Below are 27,439 nucleotides of genomic sequence, written 5' to 3' on the forward strand. Positions count from 1 at the left end.
TACTCCATTTGATGTACCATATCCAGCAGTAATTCAGAGGTAAAGTAACCCATTTAATCTCATAACAGTTCTGTATAAATAATAGGCTTGATGCATTAATCTCGTGACTTGTTGTAACAGATCTAGTTGTGTTGCCATCTTTACAAAACCAGCCATTCAAATTATTCTGAAATGTTGTGGTACTGCCAGCAATTTAAAGATTGGCTGTGTCACAGCAGCATCCTGTTCATAGTCTGTACAAATACTATAAATCATTAGATAGAATTCTAGTAATCTTATCGAGTATGCTACTTTGAAAATATAACAATGTTTTATTTTCTTTAAATAAAAAGCACTGAATACGTTAAACTGACAAATAAATAAGTTAATGAGACAAATGTTGAACTACAACCAACATCATTCAGAGGAAAATGCAAACCATTAACAGAACAATTTCACCTGAAGCTCTGGGTATTCTTTTAGTCAGTGAAACTGGAGCGTTTGGAAATGACCATGTAGAAGCTTTAATCTGTCCATTAACTGCACTCTTTGTCGTAAATAATGAGATATGTTTTCTCGATATTTTTCAGGTCACCCAAATGAAGATAAATAAATTACTACAACAGCGAGTGATTAGCTGAAGAGACACAAGCACAACCCCTATCAAGTAGAAATAAGTGGTGCAACATTTTCATAACATTTTTTTAATAACTCCATACTTTAGTAATTTATTATTTGTGAAAACATATATTCAACATTTCAATATTAGAACCATAAATTATTTGACTGTGCTTAGAAAAACAGCTAATTGAAAAAAATGTTACTATCCCCCTATAACTTTACAATTTACCTCTTAAAACTGAACCAGACAAATATTTTTCAGAGTGAATTTTGTAGGGCATTCTAGTTATTATGAAATCACAAGGCACACTTTCGTGCTGAGTTACCCCGTGTATTTAGTCAATAGTTGTGTTAAATGGTACTTAAAGGTCAGCACAATATTAACAGATGTGTTGGCTGGTGGTAAGTGCCACAGTGTTCCACTTGCCTCAATACCTTTGGGTTAACGATGGGTGAGGGTGCTCACTCCTGGAGAGTTATCAACAAACCTTGCCAGACTTAAAGATAGAATCAAGCCTTGCTAGGATACTTCTTACAGTTGAATAGGTTGGTGACAGTCATTGCCCAGACTCCCAGATGAGTAATTGACATCTCAATGAATTACTGAACAGTCTTCACAACCGAGTGCTAACTGGAAAAGGAGAAGAGGAAATAGACAAGATAAATGACTACCCCATCTGTAGTTTAATTCTGAACATCATTTTGTGTTTAACTGAAGGGTACAGGGACTCCTGGGTGATTAAGGATGAGCAGTAAATGCTGACTTAGCCAGTGGCATCCACAGCATGGATGAATTTTTAAATAAAACTCCATTCAGTGGAAACCACCGCCTCCAATCATTGATGAAAGGATACAACCTGAAACATATCTTTCTCCACAGATGCTTCCAAACCTGCTGAGTATTTCCAGCAATTTCTATTTTTACATCAGTGAGCCTGTTTCGAAAGCCCAGGATCCCATATGCTTGGTTAACTGTTCTCTCAAAGTGCCTTACCACCTTCCAAAGGTTCATTAACCTAAGTGAAGAAATTTCTCCTTAAGTGCTCTGCTCCAATTGCAGCATTTCAAAGGCATCTGGATGGGTATATGAATAGGAAGGGTTTAGAGGGATTTGGGCCAAGTGCTGGCAAATGGAACTAGATTAGGTTAGGATATCTGGTCGGCATGGACGAGTTGGACCAAAGGGTCTATTTCCGAGCTGTATATCTCTATGACTCTATTTATCCTGAGACCCTTACCTCTCAATCAGAGTCATCATCATCCCTGCATCCAGCCTGATCAGAATTATTTCATGTTTTGATAAAATCCCCTCTCATTCTTTGAATCTCTGGTGAATATAGGCCCAGTGGACTCAATCTCTATTCCTATGAGGAAACTACCATCCCAGCTATCAGCCTGATGAACGTTCGCAAAACTCCTATAGAAAGTATACCTTTCTTTTGGTAAGGAGACAAAAACTGTATATAGTACAATGCTCCAAGATAAAACAAACAGCTGCTGATAGAGATTTGCAAACAAAAGCAGAAAGTGCTGGAGAAACTCAGCAGGTCTGACAGCATCAATACAGAGAAAAACCAGAATTAACATTACAAGTCATGTGACCTTTGTCAGAAGTTTGCAACAGAAAGCTCCCTTTACGTAGCACTGAACCAAACCATAGGGTATCCCAAAATCCTCTATGTTCCAATAACAAGGCTTTTCGGGAAGCAATAATGCAGATTTTTGCTCCTGACAAAGTTCCTCAAACAGCATTGAAACAATGAACGGTCTGTTTATTGGTGATATCAGCTGTGGTATAAATCCTGACCATGAAAGCAGTGAGAGCTTCAGGTACAATGTAATTGTAGGTTTGCCTCCTGAGGAGTTAGGAGATGCCAGGTTGGCATCTCATCTGAAAAAAATAACCCGCCTAACAGTAACCACAACATTCTCAGTGGATTAGAGTGTCAACTTGCACTGTCTACTAAGACCTCTGGAGAGGGACTTGAACCGTTAATCTCTGACTCAGAGTGAAGAATGCCTCTACTGAACCAAGGCGCCTTCTAACTAATCATTAGGAGGGCTGAATTCACAATGTGAGCCTGCCCTATTGCAGAACTTGGACTAACCACTAAGACAAATTCATTCTAGTTTAGTTACATCCAGCAAGGTGCTTTCAAAACAGAAGACTCTTTTGAAATTCCATAGTGATAGTCAAAACAAGGCCACAACCTTAAGGAAAATAAATGCATCACTTTCTATGATTGGAGAATTCAAACTGCATTGTCAAGATGGACTACTTATTTACAACAACAAAACTTGCAACTATTATTAAAGTTCTGAAAATGATAGAAATAAATTTAGTACTTTATTTTGTGTTGTGATTACAATTGCTAATATCTTTGCTTGCATAAACCTAAAAACAAAAGATTACAAGTTGGAGGAGGTCATCGTATGCTGCAAAATATTCAATCAGTAGCTCATATCAGTTTTACCAGGACAGGAGCTGAGGTATTTCTGGGTCAAAGTGAAGTCCACCAGGACATAAAAGAGACTCTCATTCATCACTTACAGAAAAATTTCAACATATGAACAGCAATAAAGTAAGCCAATTAAAATGTATTTCCGCTTGTTCAAATTGGTGATGAAACAGCTTGAAGCTCATGCATTGAGTTCCTATACTACAGTCTCATAATCCTCACATTTTACCTCCCTTAAGTAATAAATCTCTAACATTTAATCTTACATCTTTTCGGTCTTGACTACTAAAACAATCTGTTCATGCTTGCTCTGAGCTGCCAGTTTATCATTTTAAACACCTCTATCAAATCATACTGCAATCTCCATTCATCTAATATAAATAGCCTCAATTATTCCAACTCTGTTTGCATATCTGCATTCTTTCATACCAGGCAACATGCTTATGTGTCTGTGCTGTACTCTATTTACTCAATTTTTTTCTTGTAATGCTGAATCTAAAACTTTACATTCCTCCATCTGGCTCTTACAAAGCTTTTAAATTAATTCATAAAAGCATCTTGATGTTCACATTGAAGATATAAACCCACTTACACCTAAGTAAGCAATTCGCTTTGCAATAGCTTCATGCACATGAGCTACTGATTTTAATGTTTCATTCAATTCACTCCTCTGTGAACTGTTAACTGGCAAGAGATCCCAAGGAAGACTAAATGCTGAAAAAGTGGGACAGATCACAAATTTATTTTTCTTTGTTTTTAAGAGAAAAGTTTATCATGATAAATTACAGATTTTAACAGACAGGAGTGAATGATTGAAACTGGACTGATTTGTCAGTTCCTAATAAATTACTGAATTTGTATTCAGTTAGAGGTTAGCCTTTTCTTAAATTTACTCTCAGAATATAGGATGCTCTGGCTAGGCCACCTTTTATTGCCCATCCGGAATTGCCCAGATAACAGTAAAGAGTCACTCACATTGCTGTGGGTCTGGAGTCACATATAAACTATACCAGATAAGGATACCAGATTGTCTTCCCTAAAAGGACATTAGTGAACCAGATGGGTTTTTCCAACAGATTCATGGTCACTAAGAGACTCTTAATTCCAGACTTCTATTGAATTTAAATTCCACCATCTGCCATGGCAGGATTTGAACCCAGGTCTCCAGAACATTCCCTGAATTAATGGTCTAGCAATAATAGCATCAGACCATTGTCTCCTAATACAATTAAAGTGACACAAATAGGATGTCACTAGAAAAGGTGGTTTGCATACATCAACAAAAAAAGGAAGATTACAAAGTGTTGAGATTAATAGCATTACAGTGTAGTCAGAGAAACACAGGGAGGAAAAGGTATTGCAAGGCACAGATCACTTTGAAGAACATTAATGATTGCAAGAACTGATCTGTTGTGCATGCATATGAAACAAGGTATTGGAAAAACAAAAAAAAGTCATACCATTCAATACTGCATCAGCACATTCCATACTGTAACTCTAATTCCAGACTATAGCCTGTCTTTAGCTCATGTTGATGAAGAATGACTAAATAGTAATTTTGGTTCTTGGAATGATTCTCTCTTTTGGACACATAAATGGTAACTAAAGAAGTTAAATTCAACATTTAAAAATGTCATACTTCTATTGAACACGGGAGGTTAGATGAGAGTAGTCCTAAATAATGTGTTTTCTGTTTTATTAGTCATCTCCAAGTGGAGAATTGTTTCATATATCCTGGCAATGGAAAGAAGGACAAATCCAAACTGGCATATTATTGCCACATCAGTTCATGTTCAATCATCGTAATCATGGAAAAACTTGTTGACAGAGCTATCAAATGGTATTTATTCAGCAATAGCCTGCTTCTTGATGCTTTCTTTAGGTTCAGTCAGGACCATTTAGCTCCAGACTTATTACAGCCTTGATCCAACTATGGACAAAAGATCTGAACTCAAAAAGTAAGGGAGAATGACAGCCTTTAAAATCAAGGTCACATTCGACCAAGTCCAGTATTAGGGAGCCCTCATAAAACTGAAGTCAATGGAGGAAAGCTTTCCATTGATTAGAGTCAAAGCAAGCACAAAGGGAGAATGTTGTGGTTTTTGAAAGTCAATTATCCCAGTGCCAGAACATCAGTGTAAGTCCAACTATCTTCAGTTGCTTCAAGAGTGAACTACCCTCCATAATATGGTCAGAAGTGGAAATCTATACCAATGACTGCATTCTTCAATACCGTTCTCAGTGATGCAGCTCTGAGGCAGAACGCCCCAGACAATGTTTAGACTTGAGCTGATAAGCCCTTCCTGAAGAAGGGCTTCTGCCCGAAACGTCGATTCTCCTGCTACTTGGATGCTGCACTTTTCCAGCAACACATTTTTCAACTCTGACCTCCAGCATCTGCAGTCCTCACTTTCTCCCACTTTGGCTGATAATATTGACTTTGCACAAGTGCCTGAAAATGACCCACTCCAACAGAGAGAGTGTCTGACCACCTCCCCTTAGGATTACAATACTGATTACTTCCACTGTGAAGATCCTGGTTACCTCCAAAAACAGCCATATAAATACTGTTTATACTAGAGCTGGTTAGATGCTACGTGTTCTGCGGTAAATGACTGACATTCTGAGTCTGCACAGCCACCTCCATGTAGAGTCAGTAGAGTCCACTCACCACCTCCCATGTCCATTCCCTCCGCCACATGTCTCTGCTTGCAGCAGTGTGTACCGTACCACCTGCAAAATACTCTCCAGCTAATCGCTTCATTAACAGTGCCTTCCAATCCCAACATCTACCACTTAGAAGGACAAGGGCAGGAAGTGCATGGAAACACCACCCCTTGGAAGTTCCCATCAAATCAAAAACAATCCTTCTTCACTTGATTGGGTTAAAATCCTGGAAATGGGTTCATAATAACATTGTGAGAGTGCATTCATGATGTGGACCGCAGAGATTGAAGGAGTGGTTCATCATCATTTCCTCAAGGATAATTAGGAATCATAAGCATAGTAACATCACATGAATGAAATAAAGTATACACTTGCATTTATACATGCATGTTTGTAAATCTTGCTGTCCATTGGCTAATTTAACTTGCAAATCAATTACCAACATTTTCACCATTACTTTAAGTGTTTTTGAAATGCTCTGAACCGACAGCATGCAGTGTAAAACATAGCAGCAGATGTCTCAAGTTTTCTCTTCTCAGGGTCTTTAACTACAAGTTACGTGTATAACTTCTGGTTGACTGCATTAGGAAATGCAATGCATCTGTAGTTTAATTATCTCAAATGTATGCTTTTGAAGATTAAATTTTTGATGTTACTTGCATTTAAATGTACGTATTGAATAAGGATGCACATGATCTCCACATTAAAAACAAAACGTCTGCCCATATTTATCCAACGGTGGCCAATACTGTTCTGACAGCTGTTCGAGAAAGATGAAACAATATGTGCATCAGAAAAACACAAAGTGATTTGTTAATTAAATGACTAATTGTGGAAGAAGAAAATGTAGTATTGTAAATTACCCTCTCACACATTTCAATAGTTGATATATGATATTCTAAAACCTCGAACAACTTGCAATGCACAGTCTTGCCAGGAGCCCAAATCAATGGAATGGATTAGCTCACTCAATCATCTTCCCCTAATCCATGAAGTTTAAAGTTTAAGTTTATGTCAATAAAGTATGACTTTGTGACATACCTGATCTTCTCTCCTGGAATTTAAAGCTTTGGTCAACTATGTGCTCTGATATTCTATGAACCTTAGTGATACTCCAACTATGCAAGACATTAGTTACAATCATTTCTTTTTTTTAAATTGCAATGCCTTATGTATGAAATATTGCATTTCTTTATCATTATGTACTTTGATTCCTCCCTTTAAGTATTTATATTGCTGCACCTCGTCATCACTCTAAAAAGAATTTTGCCATTTAGCATATGCTCCTTTTCACTCCGTTTTGAAAATGCAGTACTCCACATTTCCTGTATTGAACTGTATTCAGTATCCATCACTCCTATAAGACATCTGTTCACCCTTTAAACTTCCTGCATAACTCCTTAGTTTGAAAAGTCCCCAGATTTGGTATAATCTGCAATTTCAATCTGATCCCCTTATGTTGAAATATATGTCATTAATATAAATAGAGCAAAGCAATACACAGATTCCTGTTCTTCCAAAAGCATCCATACTGTATGTTTCCTGACCCTTACCTCCACTCTATCAAGTTCCTTCATTTCATAACATCCTTCAAATGTGGTAACTTATCAAATGTATTCAGTACTCAGAAATAATTTGATATAAAGACATTATATTATCTCTTACGAAATAATTACACCGAGCTTCAATTAGTATGTCTTGCGACTGTGCTCAAAAGCACCCATATGACACAAAGTCAATCATTTCACAATTCACTGCCCTGACATAAACCTCTCATTAATCCTCTGAACTCAGAAAACAATCTCATATTATTCATTGCTCAAATCCTGAAGGGTGGTTTTCAGATTCTGCATTTTATAGAGTAGGTTATTGAATACAAGGAAGTATTTGCTTTTTTGTTTCAATTTTATGAAGTTTTTCAAAAGCTAAATCTGGACAAAATACAGTATAATTATCATAAGTAACATACTACTGTTATAACATTCTCAGGGGATCACATTCAGACATTGGTAAAAACCATGAGGCAATCAAGTCTAAATAGACACAAGTATTCACATCCAGGTGTCTTCAGCACCAACATGCCTTGGTCTAATAACCAAGAGCCTTACTATTTAAGTAAGTCTGGAAATAACTAGCTAGTACAGCTAGCATAACAGATTAATGGTTAGCATGTTCTAAGAGGGACTGCTGTTGATTTATGTGAAATAATCTGGCAATAAACTGTCTCATCAACAAAACAATATTCAAAAGGAGAGTATGTATCTTATGGTTACAAACCGCTTCACAAAGAATAAACCATTGTGTCTTCAAATTTTAAAAACTGTCTTTGACAATAGTTTGCTTTATACGAAATACTAAAGATGATATAGCTTACAAAGAATCAAGCAGAAAACATATTTTGTGGAAAACTGCTGTATCATTTCCTGTTTCTAATTTATATTGCACAACTATATCATCAAGCTTACTGTTACCTTCAGAAACTGATTAATTGTTCTGTGCTGCACCCTAATTTCTATATTAGATTGAGAAAAATCCATGTAGCTTCCTCCTTTGTATTGTAATACCAAGTTTTTATGACTGCTTTATGGAATAATTTTAGTGCTTCAAACTATTTTGCATTTCCTTCACTATTTAAACAAATAAGGCAGCACCCAAGAGGGGTGAATCAGAACACAAGGAATATGTCACAGACCTCATTTAATTTGATTGTGGCTGAGTAACACTCAAGGGACTTTGATAAAATACTTAAGTGGAGATTTTCTATTGGATATGCAAAACTTGACTTTATAAGACCAAGCAAAACAGGATACCAGCAAATTAAGCAGAGGAGGAAAGTAGAGGAAAACGAGATCAAGCATAAAGTATTAAATGGCCACCGACAGCTATAGGACTATGGGGGCAGAGGGTGAATTTATTGAACTGCTAAAACGGTTTTTGATGACTTTGGATTAAAAGATAATGTGCATTCAGGGAAGAAAAAGGACATTTATTTGCACCTGAAAAGTTCACAGGAACCATCGTGCCAAAAATAAAAATAGGCCTTAATAAAGAGTGAGAACAAGTCAATTAAAAAGAAAGAACTTTCCTTTTGAATAAGCCTTTTTTTCTTATATCTTTCCAAGGAGCATGTAAGGTGAAGCATATGAATACAAATGTTAATTTAAGAGAAAGGCATACTAGTATGTAGATAGAAAACACAGGGTAAATATGTAAAACAGTTAAAGAAGCACAGAAAGAGTTGGAAACACGACCGTGGTTACTGCAGACACTCCAAATGTGTTGCTGAATCCACTAGCCATGCCTTTGTCACTGTTTTATAACGTAATGATTCTGAAGGGATTAATGTTGGAGACTTCATTAAACTCCATTACATCTGATGGTGTCATACAGTCTTGGGGAAGGAAACCAAGAGAATAGCTCTAGATCTTGAAGAGGACAGAGATGTCATCCATGTTGTCCAATAGTTTATTAACAATATCTAATGAACTAATGTAATTTATATCCCTAATCAAGATTATTTAATAAACTACATCTTGTTAAGACCCACCAATGGTTGTTCATGTACACTGAATAGGCCCTTAGACTCAGAAAATGAAAGGGGAATGGTGACAGCATGGTGATCAATGGTGGGCATCATTGCTTTATACTCCAAGATACAGTGATTCAAAAATTCAATGGACCCAGGAAAAGAAATATCCAGATGACCATGTGAGTTCACGACTTGAAAGTGTTTAATGTTTTAAGAATTTTTTTTTTCTCTTTTTCTTTTTCCAGGGAGAAAGAAAACACCAGGGTGGACAGTGACAAGCAATGTCCTTCTCAGAGAGCAATGCTGCGTGATCAAACAGTAAAGGGGAGGGCAGGGATTAAATTAAATCGAAATAATACACTCCACTCCCTGCAGTGCCCACATCTCCCTGAACAGCTCGACAGAGTTGGTAGACACTGTGTGCTCCTTCTTCAGGGACATCCAGGCTCAAACGTAACCATGGAAGAAGGGTAGGCAATCAGCCATTACGACCCCCTCCACAGCCCACTGCCTGGACCTGTTTATGGCCAATTTGACCAGGCTCAGGAGCAGTGTTTTAAAATTTGTTCATACATACAGTCATCAGCTATATGTGTTTAAATAAACAAGTAGTCAGCAGGAACTCATGGGAAGACTAATGAGAGAAAAAACACTGTCGACTAAAGTTTTCACTTCAAAGCTGGTGAGAAGTGCAGAAGGTTTGTCAAACCTGGCATTTACAGATTCCATTGGGGAGTGAGGATCTGTCAAAGCAGATGTACTGGAGCTCCAAGAGTAACTTTAAAAATCCCCATTGAGCAAGTAAGGAACTTTAATTTAAACTTTAAACACAAAAAAATTGAGAATGCTAGATGTATAAAGAAGAATGCGTACAGCTCACAATGAGTGTTATCACTTTAGCAAACAGATACCACAAGACTTAACTTCATTCAGAAATCAAGGTACTTTATCTTCTTGGTCTGCCTGGGAGAATGAATAGCTGCTAATTGGGACCATTAGTGACTGACAATGGGTAGTTTGTGGTAGCAGCTAATATGATGACAGACTACCCATTGTAAGCTACTAATGGTCCAAATTCGCAACTATTCAGTCTCCCCAGGCAGACCTTTGTCTTGTCCAATAGAAGGTAGATTAGTCATGGTAAATGTAGGATGGTGTGAGAAGGGTCTAGGTGTGATGATCTTCAGAGGGTTGGTGCAGACACAATGGGCTCTTGGGAGTTGGGAGATCATGTTGCGGCTGTACAGGACATTGGTTAGGCCGCTTTTGGAATATTGTGTGCAATTCTGGTCTCCTTCATATCAGAAGGATGTTGTGAAAGTTGAAAGGTTCAGAAAAGATTTACAAGGATGTTTCCAGGGTTGGAGGATTTGAACTATAGGGAGAGGTTGAATAGGCTGGGGGCTGTTTTCGCTGGAGCATCAGAGGTTGAGGAGTGACATTATAGAGGTTCATATAAGCATCAGGGACATGAATAGGATAAATAGACAAAGTCTTTTCCCTGGGGTGGGTGGTCCAGAACTAGAGGTCATAGGTTTAGGGTGAGAGGGGAAAGATATAAAAGGGACCTAAGGGGCAACATTTTCATGCAGAGGATGGTGCGTGTATGGAATGAGCTGCCAGAGGAAGTGGTGGAGGCTGGTACAATTGCAACATTTAAAAGGCATCTGGATGGGTATATGAATAGGAAGGGTTTGGAGGGATATTGGTAAGGTGCTGGCAAGTGGGACTAGATTAGGTTGGCATATCTGGTCAACACAGTCGAGCTGCACCGAAGGGTTTGTATATCTTTATGACTCTAATGCTAATCTGTAGTATGATAAATACAAAAGGAGGATATGCTTAATACAAAGTTGGGACTTGGGCTCCACCATGACTTTGTAGTGATCACAACAACCAATACTGTTGTGGATAGATACATCTGCAACAAGTTAAATCAATGAGAACGAGGTCAATGAGTTTTCAGTTTTTTTCACATAAAGAGATGGTAGATTAGAACGTGCATGATTTTGTCAAAGACAGAAGTTTAATTAAGTGTGGTAAAGGTTATAAGCAATATAGAGAGGGGGAAGAGATGTAGGTAGGGAATTCCCGCGATTGGTTTCCAGATAACTGAAGGCATGGCCATCAACAGTGCTAAAATTATGATTGGGAATGAGCACAGAAATAGAGAAGCACAGATATCTAGAATTATGCAGTTGGAGATTATAGTGGTGGGGGAGTGGGGATGCGGGGTTGGGGGGGGGGGGGGGCACAGGGAGGAGAAGCAGGGACACTGAATGATTCAGGATGAGAACTTTAAAATCAAAACATTGGCTTCCATCAAGCAATATAGATCAGCAAGTGGAAGAGCTATGGGGAATAGGGTTTGCTGCAAATTAAAACAAGGACAGCAAAATTTGGATTATTTCAGGGTTAGAGAGAGTAGAACATCGGAACCAGTCAGGATTGTATTAGAATAATGAGACTAGAACTAATGAAGGCATAGAGGAGGGTTTCAGACTTGGCCAGTTCTGTTAGTAGTACGCCATTCTTGGACATTGGTGTCCCCCCCACCGAAATTATATTCTGTTCCCTTAGCACCCACAAGCTTCTTCCAGGTGATGCTCAGTATGGAGGGCAAGGAGATAGCTGGTAGATTAGATTAGATTAGATTCTCTACAGTGTGAAAACAGACCCTTCGGCCCAACCAGTCCACAGCGACCCTTCAAAGAGTAACCCATCCAGACCCATTTACCTCTGACTAATGCACCTAACACATTGGGCAATTTAGCATGACCAGTTCACCTGACTTGCACATCTTTGGACTGTGGGAAGAAAGCGGAGCACCTGGAGGGAGCCCAAATATACATGGGGAAATTGTGCAAACTCCACACAGTCGCCTGAGGCTAGAATCGAACCTGGGACCCTGGCTCTGTGAGGCAGCAGCGCGAACCACAGCCACTGTGCCGCCCCATATAGTATGAACACTGGCTCTTCGGCCCAACAAGTCCACACCGACCCTCCAAAGAGTAAACCACCCACAACTATTCCCCTACCCAATATTTACCCCTGACTAATGCATCTCACACTATAGTGCAATTTAGCATGGCCATTTCACCTGACCTGCACATCTTTGGATTATTGGGAGGAAACCCATGCAGACACAGGAAAAATGTGAAAACTCCACACAGACAGTCACCCAAAGCAGGAATCAAACCAGGATTCTTGGTGCTGTGAGGCAACAGTGTTAACCACTGAGCTAGTTTCTTTGCCCACGTGACTTGATGCAATGAGAATTCTTCAGTTCAGGACCAATGTTGAGGATTCGATGTTAAGGACATTTTCTGTTTTGTTTAATTCCCTGAGAACGACCAAGAGAATTTAGGAGGGTAGTTAAGATTCAACCACTTTGCTCTGTGTATGGAGGCACGAGTCAACCAAACCAGATAAGGATTAGAGACAAAAAAAAAGACTTCAGGTACTGGAATCCAAAGTAGACAGGCAGGAAGCTGGGACAACACAGCTTGCCAGGCAGCATCAAGAAATAAAGAAATCAACTGAAGTGGGGATAGGTGAACACAGGTAGAAGGTACGGTCTAGTTGGTCAATGGTAGGAATGAATCCGGTTAGTGGCAGTGAGGGGCTGGGAAGGGAAAGGAGGTTATTTGAAATGGGAGAACTCAAAGTGGAGTCCTCTAGGCTGCAGTTGAGAGTGTATTGCTGGAAAAGCACAGCAGGTCAGGCAGCATCTGATGAGCAGGAAAAGCGACGTTTCGGGCCGCAGCCAGACCTGGCCAAGTTCCTGATGAAGGGCTCTGGTCTGAAACGCCGATTTTCCTGCTCGTCGGATGCTGCCTGACCTGCTGTGCTTTTCCAGCAACACATTCTCAAGTCTGATCTCCAGTATCTGCAGACCTCACTGTCTCCTATGGGCTGTGGGCCGCCCAGGCGGAAAATGACCTGTTATTCTTCCAAATTGTGGTTTGGTTCATTGTGGCAATGAAGGTGGCCAAGGATGGTCATATTGGAAAGGGAGTGGGAAGGGGAATTGAAATGGGCGGTGACTGGGAGGTCTGGTCGGCCCCATTGGCCCAGTTGAGATGCTCTGCGAACTGTTCTTAAGTTGTTCTGCATATTCCCTTTTCAAAGTTATTGAATTTGCTTCCACTAATCCTTCAAATGGTGTCTTCTAGATCATAACTCATTATGAACTAATGTTATATCCTATTCTGGTCTTCAGTAGTCATATTTGTCAAATCAGTGTTCTCTACTTACTGCTCCTTCTGCCACCGAAAAGGTTTTGTTTTCACATTGTACATAAAACTTCCAATATTTTTACACACCTTGAACAGTTTTTCCTTAACATTTTCTGCGCAGAGGTGAAAGAAAGGTTCTCTAATCCAACCAGGAAACCAAAATCTTTCAGGGAGCTCAGAGCATCACAGGACAATCAGAATTGACAAAATGCATAAAACAAGCACCAAGGCAATTAGAGAAAGTGAAGTCAAGGTAAATGTTGAGGAGGACAATACTACAAAATAAATATAGAGGCAGCAAAGGTAAGTTACAGTTAAATATTTAACTTACCTAAACATAGAGTCAAAGCACAGAAGGGGCCCTTTGGTCCATCCAGTCTCTGACAACCTATCTACACTGATCCCACTTTCCAGCAGTTGGCCCACAGCAATTGAATGACAAGACAGTTCAAGTGCTGATTGAGAGGTTTTCTTTCATCCTCTACTATTCTTACAGGCAGTGCATTTCAGACGCCACCACCCTCTAACTGAAAATATTTTTATTCAATTCCCTTTTTAAAGCACCTGCCCTTCACTTTAAAATTATACCCCCTCATTCTTGACTGTTCAATTAAAAAAAAAACTGCTTCCTATCCACTCTGCCCATTCCCCTCAATTTTATACACCTCAGTCAGGTCACTTCTCAGTCTTCCGTGCTCTAAAGAAAACAACTTGAGCTTATCCAGCCTCATTTCATAGCAGAAATACTCCATCCCAGAAAACTGGGAATCTCTTCTGCATCCCCTATAATGCAATCACATTGTTCCTATAGTGTGATACCAGAACTGCACACAGTACTCCATCTGTGGCCTAACCAAAGCTTTGTACAGCTCCACCGTAACCTCCCTGCTCTTATAATTATGTCATGACTGATAAAGGCAAGTATCCTGGATTCTTTTTTCCCTACTACTAGGGATCTGTGGACTAGCACTGCAAGATCTTTTGTTCCTCTAAACTTCCTAGCATCCTGCTCTTCATTGAAAGAAACAAGACAAGGGGATACTTAAAGTGCATCATCTTACACATCACAGAGTTAAATTTCATTTGCCACTGATCTGCTCATCCAACCAACCATCTATATCTTTCTATAACCTATGGGCTTCTTCCATACTATTAAATATCCAGTCAATCCTCATGTCATCCACAAACATATCAACCCTCTCCATTTTCTCATCTATGTCGTTTATATATATCACAAACAATAATGGGATGAAGCAATGAATCCTGTGGTATGCCACTGATGACTGGCCTCCAGTCACAAAAACAGCTTCTGCCATTACCCTCAGTCGCAGGACACAAAGCCAGGTTTTGATCTCACTTGCCAAGTTGCCCTGGATCGTAATGCTTATATATTATGTCTAGTTTAAAAATAATCTAAGTTTTCAGTCTAATTCTGGTAACTTTAAATGGCCGTCTAATAAAAAGCATGGCAAAGAATCTTAATCCCACTGAAAGCACAACCTCTTCTGTGAAGGGACTCCAGGATGCTTCTGGTGATCTGAAAAACCAATTGTACAGGAAATGGCTTCAGTTGTAGGAAATTCACTAGCAACTGGTTTCACTCCTGTGCAATTGCAAGTCGTAGTGTTGGATGGGTAGCATGTTTCGGGAGGTGGTCACTCTGTATTGTCTGAGTATATAGGACAAGATATGGAGGACTATGCATGTCTCTTGTTACATGTATCTTGCTCGCTAACCTATATTCAGTTCAGAATATTGGTGAAGCTAATGACTCCTCTAGGCATTACAGCCTGAGCACCGTCCTTGGCACTGGGGGGAATCTCAACTATATGGCAGGAGTGGAAATTGCTAAGAACAGTCAAGTGTTTTGATAGCGGCCAATAGTTATAACTAATCCTTGGGTGAGATTCCCCATTTATTACAGTTCCAGATGGAAGACTAAAATTGTGTTAGAAGGGGATGGACTGGTTCTCCTCACTTATTCACGTACCCTCTTCAGTTGGTCACAATCAGGTTAATTTAAAAAAAAACACCCCTTCCCTTGTGGATATTTTCACACAGAAAGAAATGAATTTATATTTTAGAAGCAACCAATTTAACCAGGCTTAAGTTAATTAGTTTCTAAGCACAAGAAGAAATAACATATGTACCGATCAGAAATTAGAAATGAGCCCCAAAAAGGATAACATTTAAAAGATATATGGATCAGCCTCTGGATTGTTTGTAAAGAGTAGATAATGGAATATCGATTGTTGAGCAGACGATTTAAACATTCTTGGCTTTGCAAGCTAGCTTCAATCATTTTGTACTCTTTCTTCTTTGCTAACCAGCTTCCAGCACTCAGGTTATGAGAATCCTTTGGCTACAATGCAGGAATGATTAGTTCCTTTGAACGGATGCTCTGAAAAGCACACTAGCACTCAAAACCAGGTAGTGCACATGTACCTCAGCCCAGTGGCACACACATGCACCTCACAGTTTGCTAGCATACCCTGTCTAGGGTGGCAACTGGTTTTGAATTGAATTGAATCGAATTGAATTTATTGTCACGTGTACAGAGGCACAGTGAAAAGCTTTGTCTTGCGAGCAATACAGGCAGATCACAGTTAAATAGCATAGGTAAGTAAATAATAGGTAAACAGCAGCAAAAGTCAAAACACAGGTACAGGCGAATGCTAAGTGTTTGAGAGTCCATTCAGTATTCTAACAGTAGGGTAGAAACTGTTTCGAAACCGGCTGGTGGGTGTGTTCAGGCTTCTATACAATCTCCCTGATGGTAGAGGTTGTAGAAAAGCATTGCCAGGGTGGGATGGATCTTTAAGAATGCTACCAACCTTTCCTTGACAGCAGGCCTGGTAAATGGATTCTATAGATGGGAGGTTGGCCTGTGATTGTCCGGGCCGAGTTCTCCACTCTCTGTAACTGCCTCCGATCTTGAATGGTACAGTTACCATACGAGGTAGTGATACACCCAGACAGAATGTTCTCGATGGCGCACCAATAAAAGTTGGCAAGGGTAGTTGCTGTCATACAAAATTTCCTCAGCTGCCTGAGGAAGAGGAGACATTGTTGGACCTTTGTAACCAGTGCATCCACATGAAGAATCCAAGAAAGCTTGTTGTGGATGACCACTCCCAGGAGCTTGACTGTCCACTCGTTCCACCTCTGTGCTGTTAAATGTGTAGGGGGGCATAAGTAACATCCCACCAAAAGTCAATGAGTTCTTTATTTTGCCAGCATTGAGAGCTAGGTTGTTCTCAGTGCATCATTTCTCCAGGTCTTCCACCTCCCATTTGTAGTCTATTTCGTCGCCATCTGAGATTCGACTGACTATGGTGGTGTCATCAGCGAACTTATAAATGGCATTAGTCTGGTATTTGGCGATGCAGTCATTGGTATACAGTGAGTACAGTAGGGGGCTGAGTATGAACCCCTGGGGGGCTCCAGAGTTGAGTATTAGTGAGGTTGAAATATTGTCCCTAATCTTCATTGATTGTGGCCTGTAGGTCAGGTAACTGAGGATCCAGCTGCAGGGGGTGGGGCTTATTCAGAGATCATTAAATTTAGTAATCAGTCTCGAGGGGATAATAGTGTTGAAGGCCAAACTGTAGTCAATGAGTAGTATTCTTACATAGCTGTTCTCAGCCTAGGGATTAGTGAAGGGCAAGTGATATGGACTTGATTGTCTGATAGGCAAATTGGAGTGGTTCAAGAGTAGTGGGGAGGCGAGAGTTGATTAATGCCATGACCAGCCTTTCAAGACACTTACTGACCACTGAATTTAGGGCCATTGAACTCAGATTTCTCCAGTTTCCTCATTTCCCCTCCCCCCACCTTGTCTCAGTCAAATCCCTCGAACTCAGCACCGCCTTCCTAACCTGCAATCTTCTTCCTGACCTCTCCGCCCCCACCCCACTCCGGCCTATCACCCTCACCTTGACCTCCTTCCACCTATCGCATTTCCAATACCCCTCCCCCAAGTCCCGCCTCCCTACCTTTTATCTTAGCCTGCTGGACACACTTTCCTCATTCCTGAAGAAGGGCTTATGCCCAAAACGTCAATTCTCCTGTTCCTTGGATGCTGCCTGACCTGCTGCGCTTTTCCAGCAACACATTTTCAGCTCTGATCTCCAGGTCTCACTTTCTCCTCAGTTTACTTGACATCTGTTTGGAAGACGCAGGTACAGAGCATGCATTCTGAAACATTTGTGAAGGGTTCAATCCCACTTTCAGATTATATCGCAATGTTATTGTTAATAGTATTGGTTATGGCTGCAGTATTACACACAATATTTAAGGACCCACAGTCATGGCTTGGGCAAGTTTCAATCCCCAGCCATGAGAAATAGCACAGTCATTGAAATTTGGGGAGAGCAGCATGTTATGGGGTCAGTCTGCATTTGCTAGAGTAAAAGTCTCATCAGCACTCTATGGTGGCAGTAGTAGTAATAACAATCCACTTGTTCACTGGTTAGTCACTTATGACATACAGAACAGTGAACTTCACCACTGTGGGGGTATTGTATGGACAATGAGTTATAGCGGGACATGCAGTTTAATAGAATGCATACTCTTCTCTGACACCCACTGAAGATGAAATCCCAGAGTGGAAATTTGGTACAGTTTAGCAAGTTGGGACAATGACAAGTGTTTGCTCTTGAATCACTGGGTCATATTACAAGTTTCCAGACATCAGATGGGTTAACAGTATACTCCTGTTTGTGGGCTGATGAGTAAATTTAAGATAAGGTTTACTACACAGTAACTATCAATTTTAGGGAAAAAAAACCCCAAAGCAATAAGTTGGCAATGTGTATATTTTAATTCATGCATTCACAGCATGAGGGGGTGGCTGGCTAGGCCAGCATAGTCAACCACATTGCTGTGGGTCTGGAGTCACATGTAGGCCAGACCAGGTAAGGATGGCGGTTTCCTTCCTTAAAAGGATATTCATGAACAATATGGGATTTCCCCCCCCCCCACCCCGGCCAATCAGCAATGGATTTACGTCATCGTTAGACTCTTAATTCCAGAATTTTATTGAATTCAAACTCCCTCATCTGCCAAAGCAGGATTCAAACACAACCAGAACATAGGGCTTAACACCTGTGGTAGATAAGTTACTTGAGAACATTTTGAGGGATAAGATTTGGAAAGACAGGGTTTGATGAGGAATCGTCAGCATAACTTTGTGAGAGAGATCACGCTTCACAAATTTGTTCGAGTTCTTTGAAATGACCTGGAACGTTGACGAGGGCAGGGAGGTAGACGTAATCAATAAGGTTCCACATGGTAGGCTGCTCTGGAAGGTTAGATCACATGGAATCTAGGGGGAGCTGACAAATTGGATACAAAGTTGGCTTGATGGCAGGGAACAGAGGATAATAGTAGAAGGATACTTGTTGGACTGGAGGCCTGTGACTGGTGGAGTTCCTCAGGGATTGGTGCTGGGCCCATTGTTATTTGATATCTATATTAATGATTTGGCTGAGAATGTACAACGCATGATTAGTAAATTTCCTGATGACACTAAAATAGGGGGTATCGTGGACAGTAAGGAAGGTTTTCAGAAATTGCAGGACTTTGAACAGCTGGGGAAGTGGGCCTAGAAATGGCAAATGAAGTTTAATGTAGGTAAGTGTCTTGCATTTTGTAAAGTCAAATCATGGTAGGAGTTTCATGGTAACAGAGGGACCTTGGAGTTCAGGTTCACAGTTCTCTGAAAGTAGAGTCAAAAGGTAGACAGGGCAGTGATGAAGGCCAGTGTGTCAAAAGCTTTCTTCAGTCAGGGTACAGAATAGAGAAGTTGGGAAGTTATGTTGCAGTTATAAAGGACGTTGGTGAGACCACTCTTGGATAAATGTGTTCAGTTTTGGTCACCTTGCTATAGGAAGGACATTATTAAACTGGAAAGAGTGCTGAAGAAATTTACAAGGATGTTGCCTGGACTCAATGTCTGAGTTATAGGGAGTGGTTGGATAAGAGGACTTTTTCTTTCGAGCATAGGAGACAGAGGTTGGATCTTATAGAGGTCTGTAAAATCATGACAGGCAAGGATAAGGTGAATGCACTCAGACTTTTTTCCCAGGGTTGGGGAAATAGAGGACAAGAGGACATCAGTTTACGTTTAGAGGAGAAGGGGAAAAAGGAAACCAGAGGAGCAACTTTTTTTTTTTTTACACAGAGGGTGATACGCATATGAAATGAGCTGCCAGTGGAAGTGGTTGAGGCAGGAACATTAATAACATTTAAAAGGCATTGGGGAAAAAAGGTGGATAGGAAAGGATTAGAAGGATATGTGCCAAGTACAGGAAAATTGGGTTATCCAAGAGGCAGCCTGCAGGCCAGTGTGGCCCACAAGGTTCCTCATGTAGCTCTCAGCAGGGCCCTTTTATGGCCCACTAAGAGCTGTTCAAAAACATTTTGGTTGGCGTGGACCAGTTTGGGTCTCCATGCTCTTGGACTATGACTCTGACCTGGGTTGTTGGATTAACAGTCCAGTAATGATACCACTAGGCCATTACCTCTCCTGAGAATGGTTGATTACAAAATCATTATTAAAACTGGCAAGCAGTAGAGCTAACTAATGAAACATTTCTTTCCCTTTTTGGTTATGAAATTAAAGACAGAAAGAAAGACTTGGCTTCCAATTCCTGATCGCCAGGAAAAGGGGTGGAGACAAGGGCTAAACTGTATAAGTTTAAGTTTAACTTAACTGACTTTGGTTTACTTCTGGTGGGTCACACTCCGAGCTGGTCACTGTGAAATGCACACGGAAGTGGGTTGTCTTTCATTCTGGGTTTATCTACTCTCCCAGCCTGCTTTGTAGTTGCATGAGAAGTAGAGCAGAAGGAAAACATGAAAGGAGCTGCTTATCTGGTTCAGAATACTAACGTAACCGTAACCACACCCTGATTTACCCACCTCCAAGTATTTATTCACTCACTCGCAGGAGCCAAGGAGCAGTACTGGACTTACCTTCACAGCTATATGCTTACACTCCAGCTGTTTCAGACTGTGCTACTGTTCCAACTACTACTCCCTTGTTGCTTCCAGTCTCTTCCGACTCCAGCCAGCAGCCTGACTCTCATTCCCTCTGTTTCCCCTTCTGCTTGAATCTATTGCTGCAGTATCTGGGTATCAGGCTGCATGAAAGCTTTCTTACTGTCCTACTCATTGCTCCACCAAACAAACAGACCACTACCCTCCCGTATTTGCTGCAAACAAGTTTATAGTGAGACTAACAACAACAAACGTTTGACAGAACTGAACCTATTTTTGGAGGAGCACTTTTTGCAATATTTTGTTTTTGAACAGCTCTTGGCAGGCCACATAAAGGCTCAGCTGTGAGCCACATGAGGAACCCTTGTGGCCACACTGTGGCCCGCAGGCTGCCTCTTGGATAAGCCTGAATTTGAACATCAAGAAAACTTCCTGCTTTCCTTCAAGTATGGTAACTTTTACAACTATTCAACAGCATGTGGTCCTTGGTGACTGTGTAGCCAAAAGACAAACTTCAACAATGAGGCACACCCTCACTACTGCATTGAAATAGTAGTCTAGATTGTGTTCAATTTCATAGTGGGCTTTGAATCCGTATGCTCAATAGACCCAAGCTGATAACTTAGTATTGAAACTCTCATTGTATTGCAGGAGTCTCTACAATTCCCATCAATTGGTAATAAAAACCCAAGCAAAACAAATCTCAAATGATGCGCATGTGTATAGAAATCCTAAATCTGGAATTTGCATCTAAAATAGCACCAATGTGTTAGTACACAAGGAAACAATGGCAAAGGCAGTTAAAAGGTTTGTCTCAAAGTTGAAAAAAAGACTGAAATAAACAAACTTGTTGCATATTTCTAATGAGATCATCGATCCAAAATGTCAAGTTTCCCAATCACAAATAAAAGATTTTCAGTAATTGCAGTGTTTTGTTTTTGCATTAGACCTTGAAGGTAAAAAGTCATCTGACTCTACAAGTACAACATTGTAAATGGACAGTGCCCAACTTCATATTTGCTGAATCTAATCTCCTCTGCAATATCAAAAGGATCTCAGTACTTGCATGTACAGTGGCTAAAGCTCCAATGCGATTGTTCCCTGCTACAGCCGAATAGCATAGAGTCAATTTAACAGTTCACTTAGAGCAATCTGCAAATTAGATGTCAGATCTGTTATCTGTTGCAGATTCAATCCAATCAAGAATTGCTATTATTTGGGAAAGATTGTTTACAACTCCATCCAGTGGCAAAATATAGATTCTGTGGACACTAAATGTAGATAAACTAGAGTAGAATTTGATGGATTTTCTCTGGAAAAGATAAATCAGGACACTTTTGGATGTATTCCCAAACCCTAAACCCCAATCAACTACATTGTAGATAACAAATCTTAAGATTTGCATTGTAGTTCAGAAAAAAAGCAATGAAATAGTACTTGCTTCAAGGTTCAACATTCAGGGCTTATTAATCTGCAAGTCAAAACATACAATTTGAAAGATTCACAAATTTTAGAAACACCCAAATGAACAACTGACCCACATGTTTTAATATTTACATTTTATGCAAAATATGTAAAGATTTTAAGTGAGTATTTTCAATTAAGTCAGAGCATGCCAAATATGGATTGTTGCTAATTTGAAGATTGTACAACATATAGCAGAAAATGGCAGTGAATATTTTGTTTCTAGCATTGTACAGTAACTATCATGAAACACATAGTAAAATATCAGGTACTTGAACTTAATTCAGAAACAATTTTTAATCAGAATAGAGAGAGGATGAATATGAAAAACATGTAGTAAATAGAACAGATGCAAACCATACAGCCATTAGTTAAACAAGTTTCTGTGCTAATCTTGCAATATTGCTTTAGAAAGGAGCATTAAATCACAATTGCACAGTATATATCAAATGTTTTTTTAAAAAACGTCTAATCTGTAGGTATCTTAGCATTCCACATCTGTCCACAATAATTGTTCATTATAAAACTGAACATTAGAAATGCAGATATTTTATGTACATTCTCATAATAGAAAAAGGTGGAAGTTTGAAAGCTGAAGAGAAATTTAGCACTCAGACAAGGTCAGTACTACATGCAAAAATCAAAATGAAGGAGAAGCAAAGATTACAAATCACTTTACATATCTTACAGAAACAATTAGATTCTGCAGAAACCATATGCCAATGAAACCCTCAGGGCAATAAATTTGGCTCTTCTGCACATTTAATGAGGTTAAAAGTTGAATACTTCTGATCTGAATCATGTTGCCACATCCCTGCAGAGAAGTGCATTTTCCCAGGTTATTTCAATGTGATTCGTCATAATTGTACATAAATTGAGATACTGTAGTTGAAGGCCGAGTCTACCAAACCAAGCATGCCAATTGCCCGCTTTTGCCTCAAGATTAGATTACTTATATAGTGTGGAAACAGGCCCTTCGGCCCAACAAGTCCACACCAACTCTCCGAAGAGCAATCCACCTACACCCATTCCCCTACATTTACCCCAGCACCTAACACTACAGGCAATTTAGCATGGCCAATTCACCTAACCTGCACATTTTTGGACTGTGGGAGGAAACCGTAGCACCCGGAGGAAACCCACACAGACACAGGGAGAATGTGCAAACTCCACACAGACAGTTGCCTGAGGCGGGAATTGAACCCGAATTGAACCACTGTGCCGCCCTTATTTAACTAGTTAAATAAGTGGTAGATGTGATCTAATATAAAACTAAACATAATGCACAAGATCTAGCTGGTATCAAAAAGTCTTGTTAATGTTTATTTTTTCAGTTTGTCCAACTGATGGTTGCTATTCCGTCAGAACAGATCACAGAACAGTTCCCTATTTTTGTAGAACAGGTAACAGAGAGCATCACTATTGGGTTTTCATAGTTATTTGCAAAACCTATGAAAAATGTCACAAGAAGAAAATGAAAATTTACCTGAGGCAGTACAAATGTTAGTATTAATTTAGGAGTTATTTAATTACAACATTATTAGAATTAGCAATATGGTGTATTTGTTTTTTTTGCATATAAACAGAGGATGTTCAAGATAAATTTAAAGGAATTACAAGTTTAAGAGGAATTTTTAGGCTACTGTTTAATATTTTTATTTATTTTTCATTTTGCCCCCCTCAGTTGAAAGGATATAGCATGAACTTTTCTTCATAAATCAGTCTCAGATGCCCTCTACTGGAGAAACAAAAATAAGCTCGAACAGAAATCATTCATTCTTCTAATTTAAATGGAACAGCCTTAATAGGTGAAAGTCTTCATTCATAAAGCATGCTAAAATCTGATGACTTTTTTAAAAACTAAACTCCTCCTTAAATGTCAAACAATATTCCAAAGAATAATCTGAAATTGAGAGTTCTCAGTATCTGAAAGAAATTAAATTCCAAAAGAAATCTTTGTAACCAAACCTGCACTTTAATGTGATGAATAATGACAAGAACACTGATAATATGAAAGGAAATCCAACATCCCTGACAATAATGTTGTGCTGGGTGATCCACTGAAATAACTTCTGACTAGCTATACCACTCTCCCATTAAGCGGTTCTCTCATTCCCTTCCCCAAAACAGATGATTTGTGATAATGTTAAATATGCAACTTATGCAGGTAGACAAAATTAATCTTCCATAGCCCCAGTTAAAAGAAAAAAATTGTGCAGATACAGGATCAAATTAAACATATTATTGCTTCTCCTGATGGATTTGTTTTTTATTGAGGTAGTCAAGTTTGTTGGCTGGAATAAGTGGCTTCTATTTCTTTCTATTCCGATCAATGTATAGGCATTTCCAAATGCTTACTTTTTACAAAGGCTAATTTCAATGCATTGCTCTACACTTCACTATACTGAACACTAAAACATGGATACAGAAATTCAATTTTTGAGATCAGATTTTAGAGCAGCAAAATTAAATCCAGCTTTTACATTTAATAATCCATTTTCAAGTAATGTTTAGTAAAGCTGTACTACTTCAATTTAAAACTTCAGTTGTTTAGCAACTGATATTTCCATTTTAAAACAGTTGGTAATAGAAGTCTTACTGAGGGAGTATTATAGTTGCAGTTTTATTTACAATACCCATAAAACTCTCCCAAACTAAATGTCATCAAAATGTCGCGAAATGGTTTTAAAAAATAAAAATATCAAGAAAGAAAAAGAGCACAAGAAGAAATGTACTTATACCAAAGATTCCTTCCACCCCATCCACAAATAAAGGTTGGAAGGCAACAAATGTGAAAAGGAAGACTATTTATACTGAGTATTTATCAACACAAACCAAATTCAACATAAAACAAGAAAATTCAATGTGCTTGTGTCAACTCAGGACAGCAAAAGCTCAATGAGGCTTCACAACCAATAACTACAAATCTCTCCTATTTATTAGGGGGTGATGAGAAGGGGCAAGAAGGAAAAAAGGATGATTGGACAGGGAGAAGCCACGGGAGAAAAAAAAAAAGTTCGCACTTTGGCTATATCCTGAGACCTTCCGGGCCTTTGATACTTAAGGAATTAATTGACAAACACATTTGGAGTTTCTCATTTTCTCCATTTTGCTCCAACATTTGAAGCTCTGCAGGCATAACCAGAGCATCTCAAGGACAGAAGTAACAAAAACACCAGACAACAAACTCAGATGTGTCACTTTCACAATTAGACATGAATGAAGAGCAAATACAATATTATACCTAGGCATTAAGTAGTCATGCACAAAGTTCCTGCCTTATTAATTTTTTTAAACAAATCCAGTGTTTGAGGAAAGACGCACATACAGAAGGAAGTGTTGATTATTCACCATATGCAAGCTGACAACAGATGGTACGAGACCTCACCTTGATACTTTTGATTGACTGAGTGTACCTAGATAATTAGCAAGTCCACATAAATGAGTGTTTTCTGAGGAAAAAAGAAATCAAAGCACAGAAATTGGTCATTTGGCCAATTGAGCCTGTGCTAGTTCTTTGAAAGAGCTATTCATAAATTTGCAGGCACAATTATCAGCTTACTATTGTCAAATGATAGTGCAATAGAGATAACAGGGCACCCTTTATAATGCTTGATGAAAATCTGATGAAAATATCTTGATCATATTTGAGAGATAAATTAGTGTTTTTTTTAAATAACAGCTTCATTGAAGCACAACTCCAATGTTCATAGTTTCTACAGCACCTCATAATTGAGGCTTGTGTGGGCTTTAAAGGTTTGTTTAAAGTGGTGTTAACTCATTGGAAAATGGAAGTAGAAGATGCAGGCTAGCCTTTGTCTGATGAAAAAAGAATATTTAAAATGTAATGAAATGTAAAAGTTAAAGATAAACTGGGGTTTATGGCTTGCTTGAATGTGTATGTTGACCTCCTTCCCCTTTCATATCCTGACTTAGTTGCAATTAAGCTGAAGATTTTAAAATATTTCATGCCATATCTACATTTCTGACTTACACTGAATGAAGCTACAAGAATTTTAAACATTGCATATGTTTCACAAGTTAAAATCTATAAATGCAAAAGGAACATTTGTTTACAAAACACACCATGGGTTCAAGACAATATAAATTTCATGCATAAAAAAGATTGGAGACAATCTGCATTGCTCATCTCGATCCACTGTGCTTCTTCATTAATTCTTGTAACTGAATTCCAAGCTTCAAGGCCAATTGATTCACAAAACAAATGCAGCACAGGGGCTAAAGAGAATTGGTTCCTATTGAAATAAAGCAAGATTACTCATCTGTGGTACACTTCTCTATCATTTCTTGGCAGAAATCAGTCATTACAGCCTGGCAGCATTGTTCCATTCCAGACTGGCTTGGTGGAATACTTTCCCTTGAGCTGTTGGGCACATCCATTATTTTCTCTTGAAGTTGTACGTTACAGCTTTGCTCACTATTACAGTCCATACTCTGAGCATTAGTAGAGTACGCTTGATATGATGAAATCAGATTTGTACGAGCAATGGAGCCAATGTTTCTTTGGGTGTTCAGTATTGAAAGAGGGCACTCAGGGGAGGAATACTTTGCTAATGTTTGAATTTGTTCAGCAGTCAGGGCTGCATCTTTACACACCTGCTTGCAAAGGATAGATAAATTATCCCAGGTTTCACCCATACATACTTTTAACTGGCCCTTCTCTTGCAGTAACTTTTCCTTCTCACATAACTAGAGGTGATCGAGAGAGATGGAGTGGGAAGAGGAGGAGAGAAAAAAAATAGCAGCTTTAATAAAAGCATAAGTATGTACATGCACACACACACACACAACACACACACACACAATTTCAATTGCTTAAACATTTTCGGTTTATTTCTGAAAAGAGGCATGGTGTTAAAACTTTTTGTCATGCAATCTAGAAAAACGCAAGAACACCAAATTTCAAATTAATCAACACTTTATACTGAAGAGGAACGTGCTGACTGGTTAACAATTCAAACCTGATTGGTTAGGGCACTGACATTGAGAAATTATAGGGCTCTCAAGTTCTAGGGCAATTTTTAAAAATAGTGCACAGCTTTATTCCTGAAGAGCTTTTGCCCGAAATGTCAATTTCGCTGCTCCTTGGATGCTGCCTGAACTGTTGTGCTCTTCCAGCACTACTAATCCAGACAGCTTGAACATATATTAATTCTTCTATAACGCAATGGTTGCATTCTTGTGCAATCTCATGTTATAGAACAATCACGCATTAGAAAGAGTGCTTAAAGAGTTAGCGATGTAATTGTATTACACCAACACACGTTTTAAAAATTCACGCTTTAGAAACCCTGTCTCCAATTTGTTAATTGCATTACAGCGAATTTGCATTAACAAAATGCGTGCTATAGCAGAAGAACCTATATTCCTTTTGCTTGCAGAGAGGCGGTTCCTGTATAGAAAAGTATGCTGCTTCTGGAAAGCAGAAATGAGCTATGTTATAAGCTTGACTGACTATG

General features: G+C 39.2%; 1 protein-coding gene across 5 annotated transcripts in view; it reads right to left on the bottom strand.

Moving 5' to 3' along the window:
- Positions 1–22,022: 22,022 nt before the first annotated feature.
- The window catches only part of LOC122555052 (transcription regulator protein BACH1-like), an 80,130-nt gene continuing 74,713 nt past the window's right edge, over positions 22,023–27,439 (bottom strand). For all 5 annotated transcript variants that reach the window (XM_087992913.1, XM_043700694.2, XM_087992910.1 and 2 more), the window contains one exon: positions 22,023–26,669. In XM_087992913.1, the coding sequence (XP_087849039.1) occupies positions 26,235–26,669 (435 nt within the window). In that variant the 3' untranslated portion in view covers positions 22,023–26,234. The remainder of the gene's footprint in view (positions 26,670–27,439) is intronic.

Source organism: Chiloscyllium plagiosum, unplaced genomic scaffold, assembly GCF_037043375.1.
Source record: "Chiloscyllium plagiosum isolate Xiang-an unplaced genomic scaffold, Cpla_swu_hap1 HiC_scaffold_12, whole genome shotgun sequence".
NCBI classification, from domain to species: Eukaryota; Metazoa; Chordata; class Chondrichthyes; order Orectolobiformes; family Hemiscylliidae; genus Chiloscyllium; species Chiloscyllium plagiosum.